The sequence below is a fragment of the Heterostelium album genome (assembly GCF_000004825.1).
Source record: "Heterostelium album PN500 unplaced genomic scaffold PPL_scaffold2, whole genome shotgun sequence".
NCBI classification, from domain to species: domain Eukaryota; phylum Evosea; class Eumycetozoa; order Acytosteliales; family Acytosteliaceae; genus Heterostelium; species Heterostelium album.
The window spans coordinates 2,796,030-2,816,496 of NW_008805064.1; the positions used below are offsets into that span (position 1 = coordinate 2,796,030).

General features: G+C 33.2%; 8 protein-coding genes across 8 annotated transcripts; 4 read left to right on the forward strand and 4 right to left on the reverse strand.

Moving 5' to 3' along the window:
* Positions 1-238: 238 nt before the first annotated feature.
* On the forward strand, positions 239-1,998 carry PPL_02386 (uncharacterized protein; the record flags this gene model as incomplete). Its single annotated transcript, XM_020573375.1, has 5 exons — positions 239-350; positions 420-534; positions 594-1,299; positions 1,398-1,548; positions 1,889-1,998. 5 exons carry the CDS (start codon positions 239-241, stop codon positions 1,996-1,998), a joined length of 1,194 nt encoding a protein of 397 aa, XP_020437492.1.
* A 304-nt stretch (positions 1,999-2,302) lies between these two features.
* Positions 2,303-2,767, forward strand: PPL_02387 (CAP domain-containing protein; the record flags this gene model as incomplete). The annotated part of the gene is made up of 1 exon (XM_020573376.1): positions 2,303-2,767. One exon carries the CDS (start codon positions 2,303-2,305, stop codon positions 2,765-2,767), a length of 465 nt encoding a protein of 154 aa, XP_020437493.1.
* Positions 2,768-3,040: 273 nt separating this feature from the next.
* PPL_02388 (uncharacterized protein) lies at positions 3,041-4,829 on the reverse strand (the record flags this gene model as incomplete). The annotated part of the gene is made up of 2 exons (XM_020573377.1): positions 3,041-3,803; positions 3,970-4,829. The coding sequence occupies 2 exons, from the start codon at positions 4,827-4,829 to the stop codon at positions 3,041-3,043; spliced, it is 1,623 nt and encodes a 540-aa protein (XP_020437494.1).
* Positions 4,830-6,172: 1,343 nt separating this feature from the next.
* Positions 6,173-9,909, reverse strand: athl1 (acid trehalase-like protein 1; the record flags this gene model as incomplete). The annotated part of the gene is made up of 6 exons (XM_020573378.1): positions 6,173-8,176; positions 8,572-8,644; positions 8,706-8,736; positions 8,959-9,196; positions 9,295-9,621; positions 9,697-9,909. 6 exons carry the CDS (start codon positions 9,907-9,909, stop codon positions 6,173-6,175), a joined length of 2,886 nt encoding a protein of 961 aa, XP_020437495.1.
* A 440-nt stretch (positions 9,910-10,349) lies between these two features.
* PPL_02390 (uncharacterized protein) lies at positions 10,350-12,556 on the forward strand (the record flags this gene model as incomplete). The annotated part of the gene is made up of 4 exons (XM_020573379.1): positions 10,350-11,201; positions 11,294-11,563; positions 11,651-12,023; positions 12,474-12,556. 4 exons carry the CDS (start codon positions 10,350-10,352, stop codon positions 12,554-12,556), a joined length of 1,578 nt encoding a protein of 525 aa, XP_020437496.1.
* Positions 12,557-12,802: 246 nt separating this feature from the next.
* cxfA (cytochrome c oxidase subunit VI) lies at positions 12,803-13,728 on the forward strand (the record flags this gene model as incomplete). Its single annotated transcript, XM_020573380.1, has 3 exons — positions 12,803-12,974; positions 13,361-13,460; positions 13,656-13,728. 3 exons carry the CDS (start codon positions 12,803-12,805, stop codon positions 13,726-13,728), a joined length of 345 nt encoding a protein of 114 aa, XP_020437497.1.
* Positions 13,729-13,901: 173 nt separating this feature from the next.
* On the reverse strand, positions 13,902-15,506 carry mpgB (mannose-1-phosphate guanylyltransferase; the record flags this gene model as incomplete). The annotated part of the gene is made up of 5 exons (XM_020573381.1): positions 13,902-14,135; positions 14,231-14,456; positions 14,524-14,655; positions 14,741-15,139; positions 15,259-15,506. The coding sequence occupies 5 exons, from the start codon at positions 15,504-15,506 to the stop codon at positions 13,902-13,904; spliced, it is 1,239 nt and encodes a 412-aa protein (XP_020437498.1).
* Positions 15,507-15,948: 442 nt separating this feature from the next.
* PPL_02393 (RING zinc finger-containing protein) lies at positions 15,949-20,274 on the reverse strand (the record flags this gene model as incomplete). The annotated part of the gene is made up of 2 exons (XM_020573382.1): positions 15,949-18,869; positions 18,936-20,274. 2 exons carry the CDS (start codon positions 20,272-20,274, stop codon positions 15,949-15,951), a joined length of 4,260 nt encoding a protein of 1,419 aa, XP_020437499.1.
* Positions 20,275-20,467: the final 193 nt, after the last annotated feature.

Consider the following 20,467-nt stretch of genomic DNA (forward strand, 5'->3'; position numbering starts at 1 on the left):
ATAGATTATAAAAATAACCAAAAATCACTTTGATTGAAAAGCAAAAAAAAAAACAATTTGATTTCCTTTTTTATTTTTTATTAATTTTAATGTCGGGAATTGCCTGATTTAATGCCGACCATTTTTTTATTATTTTTTTTTTAATTAAAGATATTTAATTGTGTGTGTTGGAATGATCATGGTTTTTAAGCATTAAAAGAATTGATCTTTTTTTTAAAATATTTAATTAAAAAAAAACATGAAGTTTTCAAATATATTATTTTGTTTGTTTGTACTTTGTACATTCTCACAATATTGCAATGCTGTAATTAATTGGAGTCAGAAGGGTATGACCTATACTAATGATAAATGTAAGTATTCCACTACTTTAACAATATCTAGGTAACTTTGTATTTAAATTATAACATATTTCTATATAGATTGCCCATTTGTAAGATACAATGATTCAAAATCAGACTTGTCACTATATAATTTAAGATCATCAGGTGCCAATTGGGTATCAATTGTAGTAACAAATTTCCAAGACACTCAAAAGTAAGAGTTAACCATAAGGTTGATCATTGATTATTATTTAATATTAATATAATATTTAGTACAACAGCTATTTATCCAGTTCCAGGTATTACTGCAACAGATGAAGAGTTGGAACATGCCATTAACTATGCTCACAAGATTGGATTGAATGTTATGTTAAAGCCACACATTGATTTCATGAAGGATCCAGCTCACTGGAGAGGTGAGATCGGTGTCTACTACACAGAGCAACAATGGGCAGAGTGGTTCGCCAACTACACTCCCAGTCTTGTTCACTATGCAGAGATGGCAGAGAATCTCAAGGTCGAACAATTCTCGTTGGGTTGTGAGTTGATTGCTACTAGCTGGCGTGATGCCCAATGGCGTCAAGTTGCCAAATCTGTACGTGATGTTTACAGTGGTGTTTTAACTTACGCAGCCAACCACGGTGGTGAAGAGACCAACAAGACATGGTGGGATGTTGTCGATATTATCGGTGTCGACGCTTACTATCCACTCTGTCCAGAGACCCACAACGCTACTCTTGCCGACATGGTAAACTACTGGAACGTCATTATGTACCAAGGAGTGAACAATGGTGAGGAACAAATGACATCCAGTCTTCACAATCTCACAGTATTCTGGAATAAACCAATGATTTTCACTGAACTCGGTTATTGCTCTGGAAATTGTACCACCGGACCAGAAGTGGATCTAGGTATACAGGACATACAATTCCAATCGGTTTTCGAAGCATTCGCCAATGTTCCATGGTTCGAAGGTGTTGTAAGTATCATACAAAATAATTTTGAAAAAACATTTATAAAAATAACAAAAATTAATTATCTTTTCCTTTCCTTAACATTTTAATAAACAAAACAAAGCACTGGTGGAATTGGGTAACTGATCCAGCATTCGGTGGTGAAGACAATTGGTGTATGACACCACAATTCAAACCAACAGAAGTATTATTACATGAGCAATACGGTAGTCTTTACCCTCCAATACGTCCAAATTACCCAGCGGTTTGTCCATGTATTCTATAAACCCAATAATAAATATTAATATAATTTAAAATTTACATTAAAAAATAATAATAATAATAATTGTTGTCTACAATCATTAAGTATAACCCCCACTTGGTTATACTTTTTATTGTTTTATGTTTAGTGAGTGTTAATATCTTTAAGATATTCTTTGTTTGTTAGATAATAATATTTTGATGATGGATTTACTTATTTAAATATGTACCAACTAACCATATTAGGAAATGACAATTGAAATAAAAACCACCATAAACACTTATATCACTGACTTTGGTAAAGTTTAATATATATTTATATATAATGACAACATCTAATATAAATTTATTTAGTTAATGGGTCGATAATGAAGTTATATTGGTTGTTTAGTTACTGTAAGATAAAGATAGGTTATAAAAATCAATGTAAATTTACATTTCAAATTGTAGTGATATTACTCTAAACATATCATAGTATTTATTTTCAAACGTAATAATCGAACACGTCAGATTGTTTTAAAAGATTTCTTAATAATTGTTGTTGTGTATTATATAAGTTATTGTTGTAATGGTCATCAATATCTAATGAATATTAAAATAATTCTTTTAAATATAGAGATTGAATTAGTTGTTCATTTTTAACTGTTATAAATTAAAATGCTATAAATACATACAATCAATTACTGAATAGTTATATCTTTTATTAACTTTACTTACTCTTTTTCACTATTAGTATATTATTTACTAATAATTATAATATAAAAAAATATGTTTAAAATAATTGTTTATTTATTTGTATTTATTACATTGTTTGGTGTATATGGTATATTTGGACAATTCAATCCGACAGTTCATCTGACACTGTTGAACAAAGAGAGAAGTAATGCAAACCTTACTTTGTTGGCATACAGTGTTTGTTTGAATAATGCAGCACAAGCTCATTCAAACTTTATGAGTTCAACACGTAACCTTACCACTGCCGATCCACACGGTGGATTGTTTCAAATGGTAGATTACTATGGACAGGTTGATGTCCAAAATGTTGCCCAGAATATTGGAATGGGATACAGAAATGACCAACAACTCATTGATACATTCATGAAAGGTTCACAAAAAAAGAACATTCTCAACCCTCGATTGACAAGTGTTGGTGTTGCCGTCTCTAAAGACCAAGATGGATATCTATATTGGACTCAATTCTTTGCAAATGGTGCCTGCTATATGCAAAATTAATGTACAAATATAAATAAAAATTATAAATATAAATATAAAAGTATAACAAAACTTATCTTTACAATATAATTTTTCTTTCTTTTTATTATTATAATAATAATCAGTACTACATTACCATTTTTATTTTAATTAATTATTAAGATTTCTTTGTGAATGTAGATCAAAATAAAAATAATATTCTAAATGAATAAACTGTAGATTTATCTTTACAATATTTGATTTTCTATGATTATTTATTAATTCATTGATTATTTATTGGTGATCATCAAGAGATCATGTCGATGGTTGTTGTTGTTGTTGTTTTTGTTGATTTGAAAGTTGATCTAAAAGCTGGTTGAGATGTTCTATATTTTGTTTTAACTCTTTGTTGATTGAACCTTCATTCTCATCTATTAAATCCAATCCTTTAGAGTTTAGCCATTTGTCTGTTTCAATGAATTTAAATGCTTGGTTGAATGTATCATCATAGGCTTTCAACTGATTTAGCTTTCTAAGTATAATTTCATTCTTTTTATTCTGTGCTTCTTTATTTACATCTTGTTGATCTTCTTCATCATCGTCATCATCATCTTCATTCTCATCTGATTGAGCGGATTCATCTTCATCTTCATCTTCATCATCATCATCATCTTTACTATTTTTATTATTCTTTGATATCTTTTTACTATTACTGTTGTTACTACTACTACTATTATTATTACTATCAATACTACTACTATTATTATTGTTGTTATTACTGCTGTTGTTATTTAAAAGATTATTTAAATTTGAACTACTTGTATTTGAAATTGACTTTATTCTATCAGTTATTTTAGTATCTACTATCTCTTTTAGATATTCATAGCTACCGTTGATATCATCGTCCAGATCAACGTTCTTTAAAATATAGTCTAGAATATCAAGAGTGTTATTATTTGAACTGTCGTTATGATGTTTCTCTTTTTGAAACTGAAGTACCAAGTCATTTAGATATTCACTATTTTGCTCTAATCTCTCTATATTTCTTATATCATCTTTGATATGATCTAATGTAATTCTAAATGACATTTACTATGTTGTATTAGTTTTTAAAGGAATGAATGAACAAAACAAATTTTAATTTTAATTAAATTTTATTTTTTTATTTACAAAAAAAAATGTGTTTCAGAGACTATTGAGTCAATGCCATAAAAGTGTATTGTTATAAGAAATAACCAAATTACAATTGTACCACCAATGCAGATAATAAGCTTATTACTAAAGTAGATTGGAAAACAATTGCTAACTTTGAAGAAGAACTAGCATCTTCAAATGGATCAAAGCTGTCGCTAGATGGATCACTTGTAGTTCCTGTACCCGGATTAACAGTGGTAGTCGATGTTGTTGGCTTTGAAGTAGTACCAGAAGTGGATGTTGTTGGTTTTGAAGTAGTACCAGAAGTGGTTGTGTTTAATCCAGTAGTTGTAGTAGTGGTGGTGGTTGTGTTGACTCCAGTAGTGGTTGAACTGTCTGAGCTAGAGCTTGTTGTGCTTACTCCAGTAGTAGTTGAACTGTCTGAACTAGAGCTGCTGGAGGTGGAGTTACCTGATGTTGTGCTTGGTACTCCTGTTGTTGACGATGTCGAGTTTGAAGAGGTAGTGGATGGTGCTGTGGAACTAGATGAATCTGAAGTTGTAGAGAATGAAGTAGTAGTGGATGGCGAGGTAGTAGATGGTGCTGTAGAGCTTGATGAATCTGAAGTTGTGGAGGACGAGGTAGTAGAAGATGGTGCTGTAGAACTGGATGAATCTGAAGTTGTGCTTGTTGAACCGGATGCAGAGGTAGTTGTTGATGATGGATCAGCTGTGGTTGATGATGATGTTGTTGTGCTTCCACTTGCTGTGGTGGTAGATGGTTCGGCACTTCCGCTAGTTGTAGAAGTTGCAGAAGCTGACGAATCACCGGAGGTTCCAGCTCCTCCTGATACTTCTGAATTTGGACCACCGTATGTAGTTGATGCCAAACTTGGTACATATTTTCCAGAGATAACTACAGACTGTTGTGTGGAATATTCGAAAGAATTAGACGGACTTTCTGGATTCATTTCATAAGATCCGGAAATGGTACCAATGGAAAGAGGTGTTCCATATCCAAAACCTAAATGATCAATTCAAAAAAATACCAAAAATTAATAAACAAATAAGATTAATGGATTTTATTTGTATAAATAATTTGGATACATACAAATAAAACAAGATAGTAATATAAAAATAGATAATTTTAACATTTTTTTTTTTTTCAAAAAGTAATATAAATTATAATTATCAATTAAAATTTTGGTATTACAAAATAAATATTTCTTTTTAAATTTTGTTATTAATAAATAATAGTAATTGTTGTTATTGTTGTTGATCACTTTACTGTTTGTTTGAAGTATTATTCAATGTCATGGAAAACTTCAACATTCAATCCATCCTTTTATAATTTTGAAAAACCCACACCAATCAATGATTTTAATAATTATTTTTAAAGTTCATTTAATTTTGTCTATGGTCAAAATCTATTGGTTTGAAAATGTAGGCTGTGGGAGTTGATCTGAAAAACAAAAAATATCAAATTCAATCGTTTTGTTTAAATTGCCTTGAGTTTTGTGGGGGTAATCTATTTTTTTTATCATAGTAGTTTCCCCAATTTTTATTAATTTTTCTATTTTATTTTAAAAAAAATTGTTTTAAGTTTTTATATGCATTAATCAGTTAAACCTTTTTGTCGGCAGAGGTTTCACTGAAAAAATTCAGTCATTGACACTAAAAGTAAAGTCTTTATTCCGATTTTATTATAATTGTAAACATTATTGTACTAACTGTTAGGAAATAGTCTGAATTAAACAGCTAGAGTGTGGTTTAATTCTCATACAATTGAGAAACACACCTTTTACACAAACACCAAAAATAACATCATCATTATTATCAAAAATCGATAACTTTAATATGAAACAGATCGCATTGATGAATTTTTAAAACTTATCATAATAATCATCATCTTTATTTTTATTATATGTGAATTCTATTGATAAACTAAAGAAAAATGGGAGGAGGGAACTGAATTATTATTATCTTTTTAAAAGATTTAATCCCAATTCCTAAATATAAACTATTATTTATATTAATTTTTTTTTTTTTCTTCTTTATAATTATTTTTGTACCCCCTCCATATTCAGTTGGTGGGTGGGTTTCAGCTCAACAAATTTTTAAAAATAAAACACTCAAAGTATTTATAAATGTTTTAGTACACACAGATCCCAATGTGTGTGATTGGTAATGCAATGAACAATCTATTATTTTAATATGGTAACCCATTTTATAACAAATAATAATGGAGAAATATTATATTTTCTATAATATTTGTTGAATTAAAATAAAATGTTTATTGCAATAAACAATGTGTTTATTGAGTTGTTGAAATCGAAAGAGTAGAACCTGAACCTAATGTGATAGGTTCATTTAACTGAAGTTGGTATTGTTGTTGTTGATTAATGTTGGTTACAGTCAAAGTAAATGATGGATAGTTTGCAGAGTAATTAATAAGTTCCACCAGAATTTGTTGTGTATCCCAATAGATGTCAAACTCTGCTTCCATATATTTCAGAGATTTCAACTTCATACTTGTTGTACCACCAGGTGGTAGTTGTGGATTGAATGTGATTTCCTGTTGTTTGATTCTCATGCCACCATAGCCAAATATTACACCTTGGAGGAATCCACCTGCACCAGTGATAAAGTTGACGGTGCCACCCGTAGGTGTCTCTGTCCAAACCTTGAATGGCATCTGAGCGTTGGCGTACGAGGTTGCCCACGACTCTTCTGCTTTGCTCTGGTTACCAAGTTCCAGCCAATTCACTGTGAACATTGAGTAGGTCATTGCCGGTCCGTTTGGATCGGTCACTTTTTGGTAGTACTCAAGGTCGTTACGACGAACCTCTTCGCTCATATTGAACATCAGTGGATATCCGAGGAGGATGACATCGGCTTGCTTAATAGTCTGACCGGCGTATCCATCGTATTCCGGATGCATCTGAGTGGCAGCGTCGAATGGTATTTTCAAATTGTCGGAAATCGATTGCCAGAGTTCAGTTGGGATGGTTTTGTCTTGGACTATGGCAGCTGCTTCCAATGCCCATTCAATTGCATACTTGGCAATGACATTGGTGTAAACAGAGTTGTTGACACCGACTGCATATTCATCGGGTGGAATGACAACGTTGATGTCGTACTGTGGCTGCGACGGAGTGGATTGTGGTGACAATACAACTCTGCTGGCCCAGAATTGAGCGATTCCCTTTATAGCTGGATATCCAGTTTCCAACAGCCAAAGGGAATCACCACTTGCATAATAGTATTGTCGTAATGCAAATGAGATATCTCCAGTGATATGTTGTTCCAGTAGTCCAGTTGGAGCGATGGTTGGACAGGTTTCTGTACCGGTGAATGCCGACTCCCAAGGGAACATGTATCCAGTCCAACCTTGGTCGTAACTGAGTGCTTTCAAATGTGATTCGTTAAGACGTTGCATACGGTATTCGAGTACGGTGTTCTTTGCCAATATTGGTTGGAGTGCCAAAATTGGTGGATACATCCAGGTCTCGGCGTCCCAAAAAGTGTGTCCGTGGTAACCGTCCGATGCCAATCCGCCTGGTGACAAGCTCCACGCCCAATCAGAACGAATCGATGAGTAGATATAATAAAATGATGAATTGACTACTTGCGCCAACTCCAAGTTTCCACCGATTTCGACACGAGAATTCCAGATGTTACCCCACGAGGCGATATGCTCTTGGAGTAAACTCGATGCCATAGGATAGAAATTCTTATAGATATCGGTTGCTATTTCAATAAAATAATTGTCATCATTCTCTAAATTCGATGTCATAACGGTCATGAAATAAAAGGTTTGTACAGTGTTGGCAGGAACAGTGATTTCGCTTGGTACATTTGTTGTTACCATTGCAACCGATGTGATATAACCATTGGGTAACTCTGGTTTGGTTATGTTTGCAATGAATTGAGATACAGCTTGACCTGGTCCACCGCCATTGGCAACAACATTGATATCAGAGTTTGAGAGACTCGAATAGTCGATTGTTTCCAAATTCAAATGATAATCGCCACCCGATTGTGAGTTGTCAACGGTAATCTCTTGAATCAATGCATTTCTAATCAATTGGTGAGCATAATACAATTGATTTACAGTGGTACTGTATACATTTGATTTATATTGACGTGTGTATGTAGCATTCTGTAGATCCAAACCGGCATAACTCAATTCGAGGTCTTTGGAAGCAACGGTGATCTGTTGGAAATTGGGTAGTGCAGCACGATGACTAGGTGTGGTCAATGCAGTTGCCGATCCACTATAAACACCAGCCATGAAAATAGGATTACCTAGTCCAATCTGATAAGAAAGAAATCCATTACCAACGGTTGCCATCAGCTCGGCATTAGACGGTTCCGTCAGAGTAGATAATAAGTTTCCTTCATTCACTCTAGCTATCCACCAATCCGGTTGTCCTAATGTCTATCGATTTTTTTATTATTATTAAAATAAATAGTCTGGTCTACAAAAAAAAAAAAACAACTTACATTGGAAATACATAAAATAACTATTGATAGTAGTATTTTAAATCTATTCATTCTTTAAAGGTTGCTAGTACTAAGATTTTAAAATAATGAAACTTGATTTATAATTAAACTTATTTTAGAGAAAGAAGATCATTTATCTATTCTTTCTTCTTAACAATAGAAAGAATATTAATTTAAATAAAATCAAAATGGAACTAAATAAAATACCAAGATACCACCTGCTCCAAAGAGGAACGATTGTTTTTTACAAAAATTATCAACCCAGGATATTCTTTCGTCGCTGGTGTTAAAAAAATATCTAGAAGAAGATGTTTGCAAACACTTTTTGACTTTGATTTTACGACAACTTGTGGATGGTTATAAAAAGATTATCTTATTATAAAATTATTATAAATTTTATTTAAATGATGATTTTTTTTTTTATTGTTGTTCACCTTCATTTCCTATGCCAATTAAAAGATTACTGTCTGGATATTCTGATCCTCTAATTCTTATGTTACAAGATACTAAGTAGTAGAAGATTACAATAAATTAGATTAATTAAAAAATCATTGAATTTTGATCAATTTAACAAATGTTGTTGTTGTTACATACTTTTTTCTGCTTTTTGTAAATTCTGTTCAGTTACGTTCATCTTACTCTGTAGATCTTTAGTTAAATGGAAAAATTTGAACCCATTGTATATCGTTCTAATAAATGTGTTGATTCTAAAGCACTCATTGTAATCCTTAACGTTGACACAATTGGTTGTGTATCTCATTAGTTCACCTGTGAGATCTGCCAATCCCAATAGATAATCTTCATTTGAAATAACAAAGTTATTTAATGTTTCCTAAAAAAAAAAAAAAAAAGTGATGTTAGTTAATAAATAATAAATAAAAAGGTGATATCTAACAAAGCAATATTGCCACTGCTTGGTAATAAACATACGACTTTCAATGATTCTTTCATTGTTGTATAAATATAATCGAGAGTAATCAATCTACCATTGAATTTTAAGTAATAGAAGAAAGAGATTGCTTCAATGTACTCTTGTACGCCAAAGGAGAATGAACGGTGATACTTCCAGAATTCATCGTTCTCCAACTCCTTGATGATTTGTGCAATCAATTGATGTACCTTGTCAAACTCTGACACTGCTTGTTGTAGTATCGATTCTTTATCTTCAAAGGGTGCACGTTGTAACAATGAAATGATCTTCTTACTACTTGCAGTAACATCACGTGATACCTTTACTATTCTTTCTCTCTTATCATTCTATTTAAATAGATTCATGTTATTATTATTATTATTATTAGTAAATAAACTTTATTTAATAATAGTATTACATACACTTTCATTCAATTGATCCCTATATGTTCTAAAGAGTTTAATTGTTTCACTGTCATTCTCTGACACTTGATCTCTATCTCTATCTCTATCTCTATCTCTATCTCTGTTGTTTTGGTAATTAGTATTTGATCTATTATGATTATCATTTCTTTGAAATTTCTGACCACCTGTAGAGGTCTCACCATTGTTATTTCCTTCGTTAAATCTCTTCATCTTCCACAATCCAAATTATATAAATAATAATATATTAAAAAAAAAGTAACAGCCAAATTTGTCAACTTCAATTTTTAAAATGAAAATACAAAATGTTCAACCTAAATAGTTATATATCTACATTATCATCATAAATATTTATAAAAAGATTCCTTTACTTTCAATCAGTGACATAATATTTGTTTTATAAAAATAAAAATATATATTTAAAAATCATTAAATAAAAAATAAACATTTTATTTTTAAATCTAATCAAAAACATATTTTCATTGATCATTTATTATAAAAACAGATAATATTGTTCTATATCATAAAGATATTAATAATTAAATTTTAAAACTATTAATAAAAAAAAAAAAAAATTTAATAAAAAAATCAAATATAAATTAAACGAACGAAAAAATAAATCATATGATTAAATTTGTTATATATTTATAATAATGATATCATCATTGAATTTAAATAGACATGTTAAAGATAGTTTAACTTTATTTAGATATACTTCAAACTATAGTCATTGTTTAGCGAGATCATATTGCTCATTATTTTTCAATCAAAGTGGACATAAACCAAGAAAAGTTGTAAAGAGATACACTAATCTTAATGATAATAATAATAATCAAATAAATACAACTGAAAACGTCAATAACAATAATAATAATAATAGTAAACAAAAAGTAAAACAAAATGAAAGTACAACTACATCTGCATCTGCATCAATAGTTGGTGAAATGATTCATAAATATGAAGATATTCATCAACATAAACAACAACAACACCAAGAGCATCATTCAAAACCATATAAATCATACAATTCTCAACAACAGCATCATCATAATATTCAAACAAAACATAATCATCATCAATCAGGCACAGCATTACCATCAATAGTTTTCGAAGATTTACAAAACAAATTCTTTAATTTAATTGATCCTTCAAATAGTAATAATATAACACCGGCTACAGAGATTAATGTAGAGACTAATAGTAGTGGATATATAAGTAGAATGGCACCAGACACCATTCAACACCCTTTGACTCTTTCAAATAGACCTATTCCAAGTGGATTCCAAGTGTTGGACGTTCAAAACAAACTTGAAGTCATCAATCAATTGGATTATTCAAAGATACCGAAACTAGAACATGGATTGGATCGTGTCATCACCGAGAAAGGTGTTCATCCAGTCAGCGACTTTGATGGTACTCCCAGATTTACAAGATTCCTCTCACAAATTCATGATTTCGATAGTTTAATATTACATAGTAGTTATATGATACCATCTCAAGATAAGGTATATATATATATTTTTTTAATGATAATATTAAATGTTAACTCGATCATTCAGTCATTCATTAACTATCATATTATTTTTTAAATATTTAGAATTTACTTAAACATGCAAAAGAAAATAATTGTAAATATCTTTCATCTACGTCATCAATTACAGCAGTTCTTACAAAACTGTACTTTGCATTGACAAAGAAATATAATGTCGATGTTTCTGGATTCAGTTCACATTTGCAAAGACTATCAAGCTTCACACCACAACTCGTCAAACCAGTCTCAATCTTTCTTAACTACAACAACTCTGTATGGGCAATAGACAACAACAGTGGTACATCACCAAAAAATAATCAAATCTTAATGGATCTTGTAAGTTTTTAATAACAACTACTAGTAACATATGTTTATTTAAAATTCACATATATATATATATATTAACAATTTTATGATCAATAGGGACATTCATTAGAAAAGATGTTAACATTGAATGAAAATGAATTCAATGAGAAACTTTTGAAATCAAAGAACTCGACTGCTCATGAATTCGATGAATCCTATGTGTTCTCAAAGTTTGGAGATATCATGTATCGTTCACAGATCGATTGTTACTCTGAGAAGTTCACTGGAAAATCAAAGACATTCGATTTGAAGACGAGAGCAACAAGAATGATTCGTTTGAACTGCGCAGATCATGAGAGTTACTTGGGTTATCATATCAATCAGATTATGGACGACGGCACCTCTGGTTCCTACGAGAAGGAACTCTACGACATGTGTCGTTCCGCAGCAATCAAATACTCGCTGCAAGCCAGAATCGGTAATATGGCGGGTATCTTTGTTTGCTATCATAACACCAAGCGAATTTTCGGTTCAGAGTTCTTGCCGCTCGAAGATCTCGAGAACATTGTGTTCTGGGGTAAGCACCTGGCCGACGACACCTTCAACATCACCAACACTCTGCTCAGTAAGATACTCGGAGAGATCACCTCGCACATGTCCACACAATTCAAATACCGACTGTTGATAGACGATCATCGCGGTGATGAAGACGGACTGCTTGTGTTTGTGGAGGAACTCTCAGTGTCAGAGTCATTCGAACAACATTCATTCTCGTACCAACACCGAAAGGAATACGAAAAGATGGAGGCAAAGCAAATCGTCAACCCAGTAACACTGTACAAACTCTGTCTGGAAACACAAATCAACGGATTCACAACAGAGGGTCCACTACACTATTCACCCAAAGATACTCTCAAAGTTTATTATCAATTCAAAAAAGTCAATCTACCAAGAGACGACATCACACTACTCTATGCAAATTCATTAAGAACATCAGGTTTATATCCTGAATTCCAAGAATAATAATAATATTACAAAAATAAATAATCTTTTTTTATTTTATTTTATTTATTAGCCTAATAAATATAATAAATGGTCGTTGCTCGTTTGTTTGTTATTATCATTGCGTTGTTTTGTTTTTTCATAGTAACGTTTTTTTGTTTTCGAAAATTAAAAAAAGTTTTTACAGTTTGTTGATCAAAAATTTCTGAATTATCAAAAAAAATAATCATTACAAATTATCTAATATTTAAATTACAACAGTAAAAGATGGTTGGACAAGAATACAAATTAAGATTCCCACGTGGATTCCATGCTTACCCATTCAACACCCACAAGCTTGAAGGTGCTGGTCTTCCAAAGGGTTACCTCACCCTCATCGGTGTTGCTGCTACTATGACTGCTGCTTTCCTCGTTTCAACTGGTGTCAGAACCAACAAACGTATGTATCATATTATATTTATATTTATATGTCTATTATAAGTATAGAAAAGAAAGATCATCATTATAAGAATTGTTGCTGCTGTTATTATATTCTCTATCTCTCGCAAAAAATATTAAATAAAATAAAAAAATAAAGAAAATAAAGAAAAAATAATATTTGGATGTTTGTAGCATTACACTATATAAACAGAATTTAACATACAGGAATAGGAATGAACAGAATTAAACAGAATAGTAATCGATGAACGTAAAGAAAAACATTTAAAGATCAACTTTCAGTTTAATTAAAAAAAAGTGATATAAAATACAACAGCAGCTATTTTTTTGAATGTGATCGATCATACAAGCTCTAGTTTATATGTATCTAACATTTTAATAATATAGGTCCACATGTTACTCATAATGCTGAATGGGAAGCTGCTACCATCAAGTATGCCCACGAAGTCAATGCTGATCCAATCTACAGAATCCCACACGAAAAGAAGTAAATCAACATATAAGACCATAATACCGAACATACTATATCACTTGCATTAAATAATTTAAAGATTTTCTAATTGCATTTTAATGTTTAAATAATAATAATAATCAATCAATTAAAAAAAAAAAACAATTTATATACAAAGCAATGGCAACAGATATGTTAAAATATCTTATTTATTTATTCATTTATATACAGAATCTTTTTTAATAATAATAATAATACTAACAGCATATTTTATAATAACAACCGATTTAATTTAGTTAATTAAGAATATTCAGATTTTTATAAAGATTTCGGTGATAGATAGATTGTTTCTTTTTATTTTAAATTTATATGATGCTCATTATATTGAATTGTATTGTTTATTATTTTTATATTGATTCAATTAGTTTGTTTGTTTATAAATTTGTTTATATTAGGGTAGTGGTAGTTGATTTGATTTTACAAGATGATTTCGTTACAGTAATTTCTATCTAATTGTTTGTGTGGCATGACGATACAGTTGGATACGATGATTTCACCGTTTGCCTGTGCACCAGCACCAATGATTGTGATACCCTTTCTCTTGTCTTGAGAGTAGAGGAATGGTGTATAGTTTGGAACACCTTCGATTCTTGCCCAAAATCCTATTTCACTTCTCCAACCAATGATACTGTAAAGAATACATGCATGACCCTAGAGTAAATGAGATCGAATTATAACAAAAAAGCTGTTAATAAAAATGTTTCTATATGAACATCATAATCAATCAATAGATCGAACAATTTTACCTTGATTTCAGTTTCATCTAAAATGATAGAGTGGAAAATTCTAACACCTTTACCGACTTTGACGTTTGGTCCAATGTAAACATCTGGTCCGATCTTTGCGGTTGGATCGACTGTGGCTGTTGGATGGATGACAACATTACCAATGATATTATCACCCTTTGCTAACAACTCTGGTTTAGTCTTTGCGTAATGACTCAAATATAATTCTTGGCAATATACTGGTGAACTGTGATATAAATCATTAATAAATAAAAATGTTTTATAAACTTAATTCTAAAGATCATCATTCTTACCCAGCATTTTTAATTTGACGCCAGAAACCAACGTATGGGTAGACAACAATAGAGTTTGTACCGGCCAATGGTACAAAGATATCTTGTTCTAATCTTAATCTACCTTGTTCAAATCCTTTCTTTGTAATCTCTCTGTTGTTGTTGTTATAGATGATATAGTTGTTTTGTTGTTAAAATTAATTTCAAACAATATATTTATATATATATTTATACATACGGATAACTGTCTAATGTAACATTTTGTAAAGATTCTTGAAGATCTTTGGTAGTCTTTGCCATGATATCAAAGAATGAAGGTGAGATACAATATACACCACAGTTGATCATGTCGGATACGAATGTCTCTGGCTTTTCAGCATAGTGAATCAATTCAGCTGTATTTTCATCACGAATCAAACAACCATATTGATTGGCATACTCCTTCTGAATACGAGTACCCATAATGGTACAGATACGTTTGTGTTTGATGTGGAAGTTCAACAAATCCTCCAATGGGAATGCACAACAGATATCTGAATGCAACACAAACAGATAGTCTGGATTTCCTTGAAGAATTTGCTCGCGATATCTACTTAATCCACCTGCAGTACCTAATACCTTGACTTCATTTATATATCTTTAGATTGAATTTTATTTGTCAAGATTAATAAATCCGATCGATCGATCTACATCCAACTGACTGACTGACTGATTGAGCTGATCAGCTAGATGATCAATGTCTAAAAAAAAACCTACCTAATAGGAACATTTAATTCTTTTTGAGATTGTTCGATGAATGCTGATAGTTGATTCTCTGGGAAGAAACCCAAGAGAATGATTTCGGTGATGCCTTTGACTCTGCTGCATGCTTCGATATGATGATAGATCATTGGTTTACCAGCAATTGGGAACAACAACTTTGGTACGTCATCCAATGATAATGGACGGAATCTTGTACCTTTGCTTGGTCCACCTACTAAAATTACTGCTTTAACACCTCCCATTCTAAAACTATACTATTATTCTATAAATATATATTAAACTTTGATTTCTATTAAAAGAATAATTTTGATTTAATTATTCTTCAAAAATAAAAAAAGACAGAACTTTTCAAACCCCAAAATTTCATTTTAATGTAGATCAACACAACCACATCACCAAAAAAATTATCCAAAAAATTATTATTAATTATTATTAATTAAATAAAATTAATTAAAAATAAATTTTAAACAAATTGAGAAAAGAGAATAAGATAAGATAAGATTCATCATCATTCATTGTTATTTGTTTAGATTATTTTCTTTTTTATACAAATGTGGTGTTTTGTTGGTAATTTTTATTATTATATTTTTTGAAACTATTACATTATTATAAATAAATTAGATTGGTTGGTTGGTTGGTTGGTTAGGTTGGTTGTTGTTATGATGATTAGATAGTTAGTTTTGTTTATCTTTTTTGAGAATAACATAATAAACAACCTTGTTCTTCGATACAGTATTGATGATATGAATGTCCACAGTATGGGAAAATAACTACACTGGATGGAGTGACACCGACGAATGTTGATTCAGGATTCTCTACGAGTGGAAGTGTACAGATTGGACATTGACCACTATGTATCTCTGTCTCTGTTCCCCAGTGGAAACTAGAGTCTTCGAAAAACTGTGGGGTAATTCCGAGATTCAATTCGTTGGCAGTTGACGATGTAATAGATGATGAACTATCGATAAGTTGATTATTTTGTTGTTGCTGTTGTGATTTAAGTGAGTTTGGTGAATGGAAGTTATTGAAATCCTGATCTACCAACGACCAAATCTGAGGTGAAAGATTCATTGGTTTCTTGGTCCAGAGATAACTATCGAGACGCGACAATATCTCGTGAGAAATCGACTTTCTATTGTAGAGTGCCCATTTTCCATTGCGTACCCATTCAGAGAGGAGATTCGATGGAATCTGAGTCGATTCAAACAGTGGCGATGCAATGAGAATATCGATGGTTTGCAATGGACCGATCGATCTTCCCATCATAGTGGCGACCAACACTTCAGAGATGGCGAATTTGGTGTCACGTGAGTAGAATACATTGAAGTAGTGATCACGGTGTTCTTGCATCTTGGTGACTAGCATTGACCATAGTCCAACATCGATGTTATTCTCCATAAGATTGGTCAGTCCATCGACATTATCTGTGGAAACTACCAAGTGGACGAGTTTACGTGCATATTCCAAACTGGCTTGCTCATGGAAGGTGACCGATTTCGATGAGTATTGTTTGTAGTGGTGTAGGTAAATCGAGAGAAGTCCCTCAAAGAAACCATTGCTCTCACAGAGATCTTCGAGTTTCGACAAGTCACAGAGATACTCGTTGGTCATGACACCGCCAATGATGGAAAGCAGCTGCTGTGCATTCTTCCACTCGACGTTATGTGCACCAACTCTTGGACGATGTTCATTGGTGAACAACTGATCTTTCGGTGGTTGATTAAAACTCAGATTGCATGTGAACCACTCCTCTACAAGATTGCTATCGTATTTACACTCTTCAACCAATTCCAACAGTTGATTGAGATATTCAAATTTGATTGGCAGACGAACGGATGGATTCTGGTCGACCAGTTTCACTATATTTCTTGGGAGAATGACTGGGTAGCGATTGGCATAGAAAGTGGCAGCTTGTTTCGGTTGCAACTCAAACAGACGCTCCATGTATCTAAACAATAGTCCAACGTCATCCTTTTGTGTTTCCAAATAGTGGATGCATCCTTGTCCATCGTTGTTATCGATGAAGCTGTTGAGTGTTGAAATGACTTTCGATCCATGCTTGGAGAATGCTTCCATCTCCAAGATGGTATCTATACAGGAATCCCATTGACGTTCATTGACATAGGGATACACTTTGTTACAATCCAGATAGGTAAAGTACTTTCTAATGGTCTCACGTGCACTACTCTCATTCCAACACATACAAAGCTTTCCAGTTGGATCTTGTACGAGCATGTTAACACCACACAAGAAACAACCAGTGATAATCTCATTGATCATCTCTGAAGGAGCGACATACTCCACTTTGTAAAACGATTGCAGCCAAATTTGAAGCATTGGGAAGAATGCCTTTTCATTACGCTTGAATTTGTAGATGATCCAACTGTCGTAGGTTCCTTTGGTTAGCTTTTCCAGCACTTCCAATGGAGTTGGTTCTGGGATTGGTTCTACTGGTTGGATAGGTGCAGGGGTAGGTGCAGATGCTGCAACGGTTGGAGTGGATTCTGTTGTATGCTCAACGATTGGCTCCATAGTAGGTGGGGTTGAAGAGGCTGGTGTTGAGCTATTCGATCCAAACGGCAACTTTTGGGTAATGCTAGTAAGCTCAGATTTGATTTCAGAGGTTTGCTTTTGAATTTTAGTGATAGCTTTCTGTTGAATGGATTCAATACTGGTACTTAAACCTTTGAATATACCACTTGCTTTTGATGCTGCCGCTGATATTGGTTGTTGTGGTGTTTGAGCTGATGTTTCTTGTGTTGGATGTGGTGGTTGTATTGGTTGTGGTGGATGAGATAGAGATGGTGTAGCTGTTGTTGTTGGTTCTTGTATTGGTTGTGGATGTGGTGGTTGTTCTGGTTTGGTGGGTGATGCTGGTTTACTTGTATTCTCTGGAGTTGATAGACTTGAAGCGCTGTCGTTGATGGATGAACTCGATGTATTGGTTTTCTCCTTCTTTACAAGTTTCTTTTTGACTACTGTACGCTTGACAGTGGTTGTGGTGGTATGTTTTGGATCCAACGATGGTTCCATTGGTGAATTTCCTTTAGATTGTACTTCGTCGAATACATTGACATTGGCCCATGAGCTGGCTTGAGTTGATGGGTCTTTTGCAATCGAGATGGTAGCAGTTTGATCGTTGTTGGTTGGCGACACTGGTGATGGTGTTACGGCATCGGATCCCGATGTCTTTAGAAGATTTGTAGAGCTATCGGAAGTCTTTGCCTTTTTCTTTTTGATAATCTTCTTTGTGACACCGCTCGATGTTGTTGTAATCAGAGGATTGGTATTCACTTCAATCTCTGAAAATATATTCTCTTTTGAAGTGTTTCTAACGTGTTGACTTGATGATGCTGCTGGTGGTGGTGTAGTGGTGGTAGTTGCTGGTGTTGGTGTTACTGTTGGTATTGATACATTTGGTGGAGTTGTTATTGTTGCTGTTGTTGCAGTAGATGGTGGTAATACACTCTCTTGATTTTGTTCGTTGGTATCATCGATTGTCAATGAACTTGTGCTATTTGTCAAACTATTTGTATCGAGACTATCCAACTGACTTCCATCTGTATCTTTATTCGATGTTTGATCTGAATAGGTAGCTGTTGTATCTAAGATAGTTTAAAGAATGTTAATATAGATATTACAATACCATTTTCATTTTCAAACCAACATACCTTTAGAATCATCTGATTCAACAACTGAAAATGTAAGAGTATTAACATATGATTGTTGTGGTTGTTGTTGTTGTTTTGATTGTATTGGTTCTGAATGAATTTCTTCTGGTTTTTGTTGTTGTGGTTGTTGTTGTTGTGTTGAATGATGTTCTTCTACAGCGGCTGTAATAGTTGTTGGAATTGGAAGTGCCGATATTAAAGTCTGTGAATACACTCTTGAAATACTTCTGTGTTGTCCGTGGAGAATGTAGATTGCATTCTCGTGAATACATATATCTTGGATGGCAGTGCTATCTACACGCCACTCGATGACTTCGACCTCGTCAACATCGATGAGAATCAACGATTTCTCATCCCAAGAGATCAAGTTCATTCCATACGGTAGCAGTCTCGCAAATGCCATTGCGGTCACTGGCAACATCGGTGTGTTAACAGTGTCGGCAGCCAGTGGAACCGGTGTCACCACGACACTGCCTTCTTCGCCACCCGACTTGAAGTTCATAGTCGACAGAACCGTACCTTCCACCGGGTCAGCCAGCCAGATTCTCTTACCGGGACGCGAAGCATAGATCGAAGAATTGTGAAGAGGATGATAGCAAGCACCTTGTTTAGTTGGTTTCTCACGCAGCTTCTTTCCGACTTGGATCTGTGAGATCACCTTTCCTGTTTGTGAGTGTGAGATGGTGTAGTTGATTACCACCGACTTGGTGAGTGACGACGCCAAGATCGAGAAGGTGTCGGCAACCGTCGTTGGAATGACGTCGAGCTGAACCAACCGACTGTCACACTTGGTGACGAAATCGGCACTGAATCGCAAGATGAAGTGGCTACTACGACCCTTGGCGACCGAAGAGCAGTAGATGTTTCCAAGGTCATCGCCACTGAATAGATAACCACCGCATGCACTCCAAACGATCGTTGTAATCTCTGCTTCACGTGGATGATCGATTATCTTGAAGAGTTGTTTCTCTTTCTCACGACGACGTCCTTTGTCGGCGGCCAAGTTTGGTTCGATGACATAGATGATCTTGTTGGTTGCCATCGCCACTAGATTGTCGTTGCAAGGCGCCAGCTTTATACTAAAGATAGAATCACGAATCTCATTCAACGAGAGAATCTCAAAGTTACTCTGTAGTGTCTCGTTGGTGAGCAGAGCATTCGGTTTCCTCTCAAAGAAGTACAGACTACCTGTGTTGGCACCCAACACCAAGTACTTCTTTGAGACATCGAAACAAGTGTATTTAACACGTCCACTTGCACCTATCGGTGCCAAAACACCATCCAAGTTATCGACCGACAAAACATATCCATTTGCAGGTTTAGTAATTGTTGTTGTCATTGCATATAAAAACTATCTTTCTATATCTATCCTATCTTTCCTAAAATTATTATTATTTACAAAAACATATGGTAAAACTACAACCTTATTATTATTTAATTATTATTATTAAACTACAAATTATAAATATAAACTAAACTAATATATTATTATCTTTTTATCTAAAAAAAGAGAAAAAAATGATACTGATAAT